Genomic DNA, 12,548 nt, shown 5'->3' with positions numbered 1-12,548 from the left:
ACTCTTATTGGCTGTTTGCACATACCTCTTTGCAGCCTCATTGACCTTTTTATGCCAGTTACAGTCAGTGCCACCACTGCAGGGTGCCAGCTGGTAATACACTTTAAATACTGTATTATCTGCATCTGGGTCTGCAGTACCAAACCAAAGACTTCAACCACTTCTTTGTTGGCTATATTTGATTCTAAACTTTTGGACAAATAATATAATTTCTGCTGTAAGAAACAAGGCAATGTGGAAATAGAAAGGGAAGATGCTTCCTTTAAAAAATGGATCTGTTTTACCAAGAAAACTTATTTACATTTGCCTTTTGAAGTCAGGCAAAAAAACCCCCACTCAACATATAATTTCATGCATGGTGTTATTCTACCACAACTTTCACAGCATAGTGCCCACTTACTTGCAATTTACAGGATTTTCCATATAAAACAAGCTTATGAAATGACCCTTGAAATAGTATCTTGACCTGAGGTATTTTGAGAACTAAGCTTTTTATGAGAAGTGCAACTAAAGCTAGTATTTCTTCAGGATTAAAAAACACCCACTAACCTTTCCTTTGAAATTGAAGTTTTTTTAAATCTTCGAATTGTTACAGAGACCTCTTGAAGTAAGTCACAGCCTCGCAGATTATCTGATTTTCTTGAAGAAGTAGTAGCTTCAATTTTGCTAGATGGTTTTTCCTTGTATTTTCAGAAAAAATAACATTCATAAATCACATTGGTTCTGATTTATTTTTATACCCTGTTCAGCGAAATGCAAGAAGTTTGCTAAAATCTCTCTGTTTGAGCACTGTACCAAAAGAAACTGTTTTTATCCACTAATTGCTTTGACATAGAACAATACACATACACACAACACACATCTTCACAGTAGGGTAAGACCTATCAATGACTGAAAATACTCAAGGAAACAGAAGTCTCAAAAACAAGTGTTCTGATTGTGAAAGTGGCAGAACAGACCTTTTCAATTAAATCTGCACAAAAGAAACAACTTAGAAATCACGAACTCTAATTCTTGAAGGTGTCAACACAGTGTCACCTCTTTAGAAAGTAGTTTTTAATGGATCTTAATTCTGCTACCAGCTGTTTCATTTTCAGATGACGTGAGTCATACTAAGTCTACAACTAACACACAGATCTTCCTTGGCTATTCATTACCTTGCCTGCTGCAACTTTTGCCAGCAATGAAGCAAGTGAATGGCCCTTGTTCGTCTGAGGTTTTAGAGGAGGTATTCTAACCACAGGTCTAATGCCACCATTGCAGATTTCTTCTGTTCCTCTGTCATTCACTGCTTTGACATGAATTAAAAATGAACGATACTTGCCACCAGCCATGCCTAAAAGTGGAGAAGAAAGAGGGAGGGGGGAGAATTTGCACAGTTTAAACAGATTGCAAGTTGTAAACAGAACAGCTCAACCATGTTAATTACAGTACTTTATCATCCATTTGAAACAGCAACTCACTATGGTGTTACACGGAAAAATTTGTCAATGTAAAAATGAGTAACATACCAATGTCTGACTACAGAAGTGTGAGATGCACTTCAGTCACACAGGTCTCATGCAAACAGCATAATAAATGGGTTTACCTTTAACCAGCTTTGGGCTTGTCAGTGTCAACATTCCAGCATGTCCTGATAGATCAAGTCCAGTAGCCAGCCATACTGGACCACAAAGTATATCTTCCTTGTGTTCCTCCAGAAATGGACACAGTCTAAGACCTTATAAAAACATGAGTAAAATCGATCTGAATTAGCCATGATTAAGTCACAAAATGTGATCGTTTGCATGGATTAAAAATGCACCATGTCAAACTCTGATCACTAAATACATTTAACTTTACATAAAAAATGACTTGAAGTTCACTTTAAGGTATTTTCCAGATATTAATTAAGGTATTATTACCTTAATTAATTGACATTAATTAAGGTAAATGACAATTTAAAAACCATTTTCAGTTGCATTATATGGATTAAGATATATGTTGACTGGCTTATAAAAGCCACAAAATACACAACTGATGAAATAAAGAACCAATATATACAGAGCCACAATCCTTACTGGGTTGTTACTGAAGCAGGACAACACTGTTTAAAAACAACACCACCTAAATAATAAATTTAAAACAAGGACAGCTTTGTTTCTTCTATGGGATATACAAATTATTGAAATCATCTTCAGTCATCTGCTGCTCCTTTCTCAGCACGAAACACCTCCTTTCAGCACCTTTATCACCCCTGCGATCCTTCCCCTCACCCTTTGTAACCCCTCCTTTCTTGGAGTCATAGAATCATAGAATGGTTTAGGTTGGAAAGGACCTTGACAGTCATGCTCTAGATGAGCCTGGTTACATGAGAGAAAAGAAGGTGCAAAGTAAGACTGTTGAAAGGACCAAGAAAAAGAACCACCACTCTAGAACTGAGTCACTCCAACTGTCAAAATTTAGTCTGCAGCTCTCCTCACTCAGACCCACCCACTGCCTTTCACAGCCCAAGACATTTTGTGGAAGAGTGCTAGTTAACAAAAACGTAATAAAAACAGGCACTGTCAGTGTGCTGTGGCCTAGCTATGAATTCTTTATGTTCTGTTCCTTATTTTCTTGGTTTACTGCAGCAATCTTTACAAAAGCCAGGTATGCAAAGACAAATTATATTAAAACAAGCCATAAATACAAGTAAAATACTGCTGAAACAGGCTAGCAACTTAAGTTAGAAAGGTGTCATATCAATCTACTTAATTTCTAAATTCAAATAAACATTAATCTGCTTGCAAGCACCAAACCTCTCTAGTAGTTTGGGACATTTCTGGTGTGTTTGTGTTAAACTTTCAACTCATACAGCAAACAGACCAGAGAGAAAAATAACTTTGAACACAGCTCAGAAATTAGTCTATTTTCATCTTTGAAATTTTTGCAGAGGAATTCAAATTTATCATTAAAAGAAGAAAAAAGCAAGGTTCTATTTTTAACTGAAGTATAATAAGATCAATAAAACTTACATTGTGGTTCCTCTACATCCATATACTGCATTTCTTCACTGAATTCCACCAGTCCTGGTTTTCCATTTCTCTCCACTTCAATATTATGAGCTGGAGATAAAGGAAATGTGATCTGTCTATCTACTGCTGCTTCTGGAAATAAAAATATTAGCATGATTTCAAACACTGTTCAAGGCTCAAGAAAAACAGAAGTGATAATTTTCATGGCAAAATTATCAACTTTCTACCCACAGCAATATTTCTAATACAAACTCACAAGTATACAAGACATGTTTTTCATATGGATTGAAGTTGCAGCAAATAGTTAAATAAAATAGTATTTCTGAATGACACGTAAGAGCCTGTTTTGTTTTAATACTGCCCAAATTCTTTTCCCCTAATAATCAACTGCAGATTACTCCTAAGCAATTAGATTCCAGTACTGAAAGTTTGACAATTTAAACTTAAAATAACTGGATTGCTCCTGCTGAACATCAAACATTATTTTGGTAATACCTAAACACAGTCCTTTTTCAAATTAAATGGATCACATGAATTATAGATGAAGAGGACATGCAAGCAAATTAACAAGCAGCATATACAGTGAATTAACTGCCAGACCAAAACCATTAGTTCCCGACTGGAAGAATTATGTCTCTGGCATTCCCATTACTACACACTACATATTTAACTGTTTCCAGGGCTCCTGTCATAAAAAAATATGACTGAATAAACTCTACCCTGCACATCTTCTCTAAGTCTCATTATCTTAAATTTTTAGTTCCTTTCTCTCCCCATGGAAGGAGAGAAGTTAGGCAGGAGTTAATTGAATTTCAGTCTGAGGTTTTTATACATTTCTAAGAACCATCAAACAATGTTGAATATTACTTCTCCCTAGGACTGGAACATTTTGGTTAAGATCTATCACAGATATAAATTATGTAGCTTTGTCTTCCCTTATAATGAGATCATTAGTGTCCTATTATTTTATTCAATATTGCACAGAAAAAAGGCAAATGTCACTGAAGTCCTCTTCCAAAACTCAAGAAATTGAAAAATGGAAGGAAACAACTGCAATGCAGCTACACTTGGAGAAGATGTTGGTTAGTTGTGGATCTCCAATCCTAGTGAATAAAAAAGAAAAAAAACTTTGCCAAGGCTGCCTTGAAGGTGTTCTCACATTCCCCAGTCCTTTCAAGACTGCCTGACCTCCCATTCAATGCCTTTTCTACCTTGTAACAGAATAAAGCAAATTCCAGTATACTGCATGTAAGGAAGTGAAATGTCATTTTTCTGGAAGAGCTCTGTCATGTCTTCTGATCAGTATGCTCTGCTGAAAAGCATTCACAGAGAAACCTGGCAATTTAGTACACAGCTAAATCAAATGTCTCCAAGGAATTACCAACTCATGAAACTGTTTGCTCAGAAGTGTTTAAAATTGAAGCACTAAGGAAAGGAGTTTAGTTTTTCTTCTATTGTTTTTTTCCATAGGTGAAGATTTTCAGATTAATTCTGACATCCAGACCTGCAAATGGACTGAAATCATGCTAAAAACAAAGCAGGTTCCATCCAGGAGAGAAACAGGAACAATCTATTCTGTTTTTTCCTTTGATAGAACAAATTTCCTCTACATGTTAAAATTAAGGTATTACAGCAAAGATTTAAAAAACAAAAAACAAAAAAACAAAACAAAACAAACCCAAAAAACCCCCCCCAAAAAAAACCAACAAAAAAACCCCCCAAAAAACCAAAAACCAAAAAAAAAAAAAAAAACAAAAAAACCAAAAAAAAACCAAACAAAAAAAAAACAACAACAAAAAAAAAAAAACCAAAAAAAAAAAAAAAAAAACCAAAAAAAAAAAACAAAAAAAAAACAAAACAAAAAAAAAAAAAAAAACAAAAAAAAAAAAACACGAAGAAACTGAAAGAACACCTGTTGACTGCTGTCCTGCAGTCACAGCTACCACTTCTGTTAAATCTAAACCATCTTGAACCCTAAAAGAATAGGCTTTTCTCATACAATATTACTATGCTAGAACATTTTGTTCTTGGGTAACAATCAGTTTACAGTATTTAAGGGAGCATCTCCAGCATGCATTCTTTGCCGTTAAACACTGGGGGATGCTACAGAGTGAAGTTTTATGAAATCATGTTAATGATCTTTGAAATGCCTCTATTCCTTTTCAAAATTTACAGCTGTTACTCTTGTTTTTAAGTGGGATGGTCTTACTTAGCAATTAAAAAAAAAGGAAAGGGGGGGAAAAAAAGGGCTTTTATGATCATACTTGCTGTTCTCCTCAACATGTTTTATATCCAGTAAGCAATTTCATAATATCTGAGAGCAAGATTTCTCTGAAATAGCCAGTTCCCAGAAGTATTTGAAAAAGAGGTGGCCAGACAAAGATAAGCAATTAATACCTCAACAAAAGGAGCTGCAGCATGTAATACCTTCAACTCCTAGCAGATAAGGCAGTAGGACCTGAAATAAATGTTCTCACCACAGGAAAATGCCAATGGAGGCACTTCCACATCAAAGAACTGACATTTCAATTTATGCTATCCCCTCCCAGGCTCCCTGAGAGCTAGTAAGATTCAGAGTCCAGTTAGGAGACTTCCCAATGCAAGAGTGTTCCTAACTTTGGTCTACTCTGTCAAAGCTGCAAGGAATGAAAGGTGAAGTGATACTGCAGCTTTCACATAACTTAGTTAATGAGCCAAATGATGAGAGAATTCCCAAGGAAGCCATGGGATTTTTTTACCTCCATCAAGAAAAGCCTTGCTATTTTCTCACTGGTAAATAATCTCCTTCTGTGACTTGGAATAACTGAGTGTATTTTTTTTACTATATCAACATGTTAAAAGAGCACCATTTGTTTAATCAGTCAGTCTCTAGGATGATTTACAACTGACAACTTATTTTTAATGACTGTAGGATTCATGCAGTACAGATTTATAATTGAGGTCAGTCTTTTTGAGCTATGTACTTTTATTTGTATAAATGTCAAGATTTTCAAACTGTTTACCCAGTTCGTCTCCCCAATTCATTCAAGCATGATAATATGAAAGAGCCCATAATAGTGAGAAACAGAATAAATCAGTAATAGTGAAATACTTACACAGTTACAAGCAATTTTTCTGATATAGGTTACAGAGAATAATGAGTTTGAGAAAAGAAATTATGTTTTGAAAGGTATCCTAGTTTTTTCTTACCATTGACTTTCCCTAAGCCTGGAGCTTTATTTTTCAGTAAAGTCACTTGAATCTGGGGAATGTTTGTGATGTTCGAATTCAAAACAAATTTGAAGTCCACATGGCCAACCATACAAGCTTTTGGTAGAACCAGTTCAAAGACATGCTCATCCCAGCTGTTGCTGTCAGGAAAAAAAGAAAACAATGACCCACTGTACAGAGAAAATTCCAATCACACAGGCAGCATCACACAGTCGATTCTGCATCTATGCACATTCTCTTTAACAAGAAGAAAAACTTATTTTGCCTTAGTTGACATCCACATGAATTTCTGAAGTAGCAGTCTTTCAAACTTTAAAGCTTTCAAGATAACCACATTAATTTTGTGAAGATCTTAAAATGCCAACTGATGACAGGGAGAAGCAATGTTCACATAAAAGCAGAAGTGGAAAGATTCCCGAGCTATCACCATTACTGCAGTAAGGTAAAGGTTTTCATACTACTAGAAACACCAGTTACTTGTTTCCATGAAAAAAAGTATAAGAATAAAAAGCAAACACAACACTGAAAGAAGACCTATCAATTAGTGAAGGGTATGAAAGCATGATCAGCATGATTACCCTGTAATCTCTCTTAAGTTGCCCTTATCCATTCTTTAACACTTACCAATGTCACTTTCCAGTGGTACAAAATCAACACACAGGAGACTCAAAATACTATTTGCAAATTATTTTTAAAGCACATTTGATAATTCATACAGGATGAAAAGTGCTTCTTACCAGGTGCACACTCAGAAGCCTCTGCTGTGCAAAAGGGTACAGATTTCTTTTATTAAGTCATATTTTTGTTTTGAAGACAAGTTTGGTTTATACTGAAAGTGTAAACTTGAGGCAAGTACCCCTTGATGATCCATTCCATAGTTTAATACACAGGTTTGCAAAAAATAGTTCAAAGCAAAGAGCAATGATGTTAAAACTAATTATGTGTCAATTCTCCTGTTTGTGTACATTTTTAAAACTAAATGAACCTCTTTATCTCCCTAATTTAGCAGCAAATAATTTTTTAAAATGTAATTTTGATATACTTATTTAGTTGTATAACTGAGAACACTAAGAAACTGAGTATGCTCCTATAAATATTTTTGAGACATCTTTCTAACATCTAATTCACAAATAGGTATTTTAACTCAATAGCATGCTACACAGTGAGCATTATGCAGAAAACCATTTTAAAACAAACTATGGAAGGTGCAAATGTATTTATTTCTTTACAGTAATATCCCTGACAGTCAGATCTTCTTCAGGCACATGTAACACATCTTAAAAGAGATATGAGGTACAAGTAATGAAACGGCACATCAGCTTTCCAGAGCACGTAGCATAGAAAAACAGATCTGGGGAGGAAAGATGGACAGAAGCAAAAGATGGACAGAAGTAAATTTGTGGTTATGATTCAAGAAGTAGCAGTGAAAATTTTTCAGCTAACACAAGTAAATAAACAGAAGACACAAGTAAACACAAGTAAATAAAATATAATGAATATAATGAAAACTTATCCCACTGCTCTGGAGGGAAAAAACCCCTAAAACTTCTGTTAGCAACTGTAACACTAAATATTTAGAATCAGTCATGCCTTTCCTCTAGATTGGAGAACACATAATCCAGTGCCAAACAGAGAGAGGTTTGGGGGAGGTTTTTTTGCATAGCATGGACTAAATAAGACACTCCAAGGAGCCAAACTTCTGAAACATAAAGTAATATTCTACCCATCCAGTTTTAGTTAAAGATCTGGTACAAAGCCAGAAATTAATAATAAACCACTTTATCTGCAGCAGTCTTTTGTAGTCTATGTGTTGCATACAGTGCACACAGCCACAGTGAATTACAACTGTTATTTGTCTAGCCCAGAAATCTGTATTTGACAGAACTGAGCAGCAGATGCTCAATAGGCACATATGGAATAAAGAATCTCCATGAAGGTCTCACATTAATCCAGCAGTTAAGAGATCTTCTTATATCTCTAGCATACCTCCTCTTATACCTCTAATAAACTTCACAATCTAATTCCGTGATTAGTTAAAAGACTTGCCTTTAAAGTTTTCTTTCAATATTTCATAGGCTGCTTTAATGCACGTGCAAAGTTTCAAAGTAGCAAACAAATTATTTTACTTCCTTATTATTTTCTCATATCTTATATATCTACCCTAAATATCACTTTTCTCTGATAATCTAATGCAAAGTCTTTTAGGAACTCTTCTACCTTTGAAACACTTCCAAATGTATAGCATTTTTTCTAAAGAAGAACATACAATCCATACTGTGTTCTAAGCACCAATATACCATCATATACCACCAATATACCATCAAATACCAACTACAAGGTATTTTCCAACACACTTATTCATTCCTTTTCTAGAACATCTCACTCTCCAATCTTCCACTGCAACTGAACTTTGAACTGCAGAGCCATTTCCAGAGGTTAAACACTGGAAAGAACATCAATATCTAGTTCTTCCTTCTTTCATGTATTTCCAAATATGTCTCCATAAGAGGAATGCATCCTACATTAATCTGAGATAAAGCCAGGAAACTCAGATGTTAGTGTTTTATCCATGCATATTAGGAATTCATGTACCTCTCTTTTACAAGAATTAACCTCATTTAACATTCCAGTTATATGATACATGAGGGGACAATACTGATATTTTGATAATTCACAGGGTGAACCAGACTCTGCTTTTCTGTTTTCTTTGTTGCACAGCCTTTTTAAAATAACAAAGTAGAATTGTAATATAGTGCCATTTTCTAAAAAAAACCAGTTACAGGATTATCTCTTTCTATCTATTTGAGAAACAAAAGAATTACCATATCAAATTGTATTACTCATCCATCTAACACTGTAATCCCACATTGTGATAGGTATCAGTATGAGGCACTCAAAAAGGAGATAAAAAGAACCTCATATTAACAACCAAAAAAATAATCCAGAAATCAAAAAGTTTCTTCCCAGATAACTTTTAATTAAGAGCTAATATGGCTTTCAATCTTAAGATTCTACCCTAAGAACAAAGGAACTGTAATTTAATAATTTTCATCATGAGTCATATAGCAGCTGTCAAAGATTTCCAGTACTAAACCAATACTTCTAACTTTTCCTCTTTACGACTCTGTTTTATTTAGCAGCAGGCATAATTCTTTTCCTCTAATGAAACAATATTCATAAGCTAATTTTCCACTTATGCCCTTCCAATTAACAACTATTACCCTTCATAGCTTGCTTCCTTGTACCTTCATATTGATAGCTTTTTACTTTTCAACTGTTATTGAACACATCTGGATAATCTATAGTTTTGACTGGAAGTTATTTTGCAAAGAATCATTTCCCTTCCACTTCCTACACACAGAATATTTGACTTACACAAAGCAAAACAACATGATAAATAAAGGCTTTAAAGCCTATAATGCATGGCAAGTTTTCAACTGTAGCTTACGAACATTTATTAAGAGCAAGTCCAGCTCCTGTTATTTGTCAGCTGTGGAAATGCCTGCATCTATTATGTGTTTCCCCACCTGGAATGCTTCATTATCACATGCTATCTTTCAGTTGTTTATACGACATGCTTTTTATTTTGCACCAGACGTGACCTCTAGCTTCCCTAGCACTCTTTGGCCATTTCATTATTTTCACTTTATTGCTATTTCAAGTCTACATGACAATCAAAATGTTATCCATCAGTGGAACAAATGTGTAGCAGTCTGACCTAAAAGATCCTGTAGTGTCTTATGCACGTCCCTTAATAAAACAAAAAAACTTCTATCTACATTTTGTTTCTGCAAGCATTTTTAACAAAACACTATGCAAAGCTACTTCAGGTAGGTTTTAAGCAATCTTTCAAGGAGACTAGAACACTGTTGTAGTCTTATCTAGGAGCCCAGAGGAATCCCAAGTTCTCATGCCACGTGTAAAAAACCATGTCCTGCTACACATACCATGTTGGTGCAGCTCATTTCAATGAAAATACTGCCTAAGCTTTAGCACTACTAAGGCTCTAGAGTGCTTAAATGTCTCATATATAAAGATTTAACTTGAACAGACATAATGCCAGATTCTACCTTCACATTTTCAAGTAAACTACAATATGATTTCATTTAGGTCAACTAATTAGTCACACTGCACCCACAGTTTGCATTTTCCGATTAAATAATGTACTAAAAATGTGTGTATACATAAGAAGGGTGAATCAGACTTTTGCAGGAAACTATCAAGAATATCTCTAATTCTGGCAAATGTGCTTGTCTAATTATATAATGTAATGACCACATTTGGCAAATAAAAATCCACCAATTCAAAACCTGACTTCAATTTGTTTCAAGGTCCATTAAAACGCCTATGGCATTCTCATCAACACCTTTAATGCAAACTGCCAAATAGGGATCATCACCTTTGAAAAACACATGTTCTTAAACCTGTACACTAGTTAAAAACAATTAAATTGCATTAAATTTGTGGTAGTACAGGTACACCAACTAGCTCAGCAATGCACACAATTCCTCATGCACTGTCCCCCTACGTACCTGTCCGTCTGCAGCTTCCAAGTCCTGGTGTGCTGAGCTGCATCCCCGTGGTGCTGCTGGTGCAGGTGCTGAGGATGCCTCCTTTGCTGCTGCTCCTGCTGGACTTCCACCCAACAGGGAGGGACAGTAGCTGAAAACCGTGGTGTCAACGTCTCAAAACGGGTCAGTTCCACCAGGGAAGTCAACGTCTCAAGGGAGAATGGCTGGTCCACCAAAAGATCAACTCCTGAATAATTACAACACATACATTCATTACTATATAGATATTTTTTTCAGAACATCCTATGAAAAATAGTTCAAAATATATCAGAACTGCTATAGGAAAAATGGACTACAAGTCCTACGAAGGTTTTTTAGTTAAAAAAAGAATAATAATAAACTCCCTCTCACCCCAAAAGCACCACCCTAAACAAACAACAACTACAAAAAATCCCAACACAAGCAACCAAACATCCCAGCCTTGAAGCCTGTATCCTTTGAAGGCAGTTCACTCGGAATAAATTTTCTAAATACTGAGAGCTCTGAGCACGCTGTCTGGGATTCAGCCAGAGGCATCAGGAATAGGTAATTAGACAGCTATACTTTGAAGATGTAAAGCTGATTTATCATTTATCAAATGATAAACATTTTTGTAATATCCCTACTGACTCAGATAAATAAAAATATATATTTAATGAAAACAGACATACAGAATTACTATGCAATTTATCACTGTTTAAAACATTACTTTGGCCCCTGATTATCGATATAGTCTTATTTTATGGTGGATCACTAGAACATTGTGGAAGGTTCCCAGTTTAGTTTACAGGAGGGGTAAGTGAAAAACAAACATGCTTTAGGTTAAGCACTTAAAAAACACTGGGCCTTGACAATTATTTTGTCTTCTTGTCTTTATATTTAGGCCTTGTACCAAGGAAACAACTGAAGTATTGAAAACTAAAATATCCCAGGAAGTCAAACACCTAATGGAACCACAAAGAAACCAAAACTTGATCATCAGATTTTCTTAGACACACAAAATCATCAACCAACCACAACAAAAAATCCCTGAAAAAAACCCCAACCAACCAAAGAACCCCAGCCAACTAAACCTGGGGGACAATAAGCCATGCACAATGTATATTTTCTAGTATTTTGAGTATTTTCTCTTAAAAATGTGTTTTGAAGGAGAAGCTTTTACTTGTAAAGAAATTGTGGTTTTCAAAAGGAAAAAGTTTGCTACCTGATTACTACTGTCACCACTTGGGGTGAGGAGACAATAATACATCAACATAAATACCACCCTTGCTGTGAAGCCTGAACCTAGAAAGTATCTTGAAAAACAATCCAGGTTGAGTTTGAGGTGAGACACTTGGACAGGTAATAAATTCACTCTCAGTGCAACTATAATGATTTCTACTTTTCAATCTCAGAGGCAGGAAAATGCCAAAGAAATTAGAAATGCTTTAGAAATTGAATTTCAATAATACAGCAAAGACCTTCATTTTTTTAACTGCCAAATGTGAACCTCATTAGCTGGATGACACTGCAATGAGAAGTGAGATCATTGCTCAAACTGTACAAGTCTATCTTTGAGCAGACTGGATTTTTCTGCTTCATTCTCCTTCCTCCTCCAACAGAAACAAATCCAAATTCTGAGTATTCAGAGCAACCACAAACATGCCATCAACCCCTAAAACTGAAAAATGAAGGAATCAACTTTTCACTGTTGTCAAGTGTACTTGGCTTGTTTTAAAAATTTTAACACTTTTATTATATTCTAACAAAGTATTATAACAAGACAAAGTTCTAACAGCAAACGTGAAAATTG

At 35.2% G+C, this 12,548-nt stretch overlaps 1 protein-coding gene across 1 annotated transcript in view; it reads right to left on the bottom strand.

Annotated features, from left to right (window-relative positions):
- The window catches only part of BIRC6 (baculoviral IAP repeat containing 6), a gene marked incomplete at its 5' end in the record, with an annotated part of 172,856 nt that overhangs the window by 123,319 nt on the left and 36,989 nt on the right, over window positions 1–12,548 (bottom strand). The window contains 6 exons of the mRNA XM_083856975.1: window positions 550–680; window positions 1,158–1,336; window positions 1,589–1,720; window positions 2,997–3,128; window positions 6,186–6,346; window positions 10,739–10,964. Of these exons, the coding sequence (XP_083713101.1) occupies window positions 550–680; window positions 1,158–1,336; window positions 1,589–1,720; window positions 2,997–3,128; window positions 6,186–6,346; window positions 10,739–10,964 (961 nt within the window). The remainder of the gene's footprint in view (window positions 1–549; window positions 681–1,157; window positions 1,337–1,588; window positions 1,721–2,996; window positions 3,129–6,185; window positions 6,347–10,738; window positions 10,965–12,548) is intronic.

The sequence above is a fragment of the Zosterops lateralis genome (assembly GCF_965231275.1).
Source record: "Zosterops lateralis genome assembly, chromosome: 3".
Lineage (NCBI taxonomy): Eukaryota > Metazoa > Chordata > Aves > Passeriformes > Zosteropidae > Zosterops > Zosterops lateralis.
Note: the sequence above shows the minus strand (reverse complement) of the source record. Positions and strands in the feature narration are given on the sequence as shown.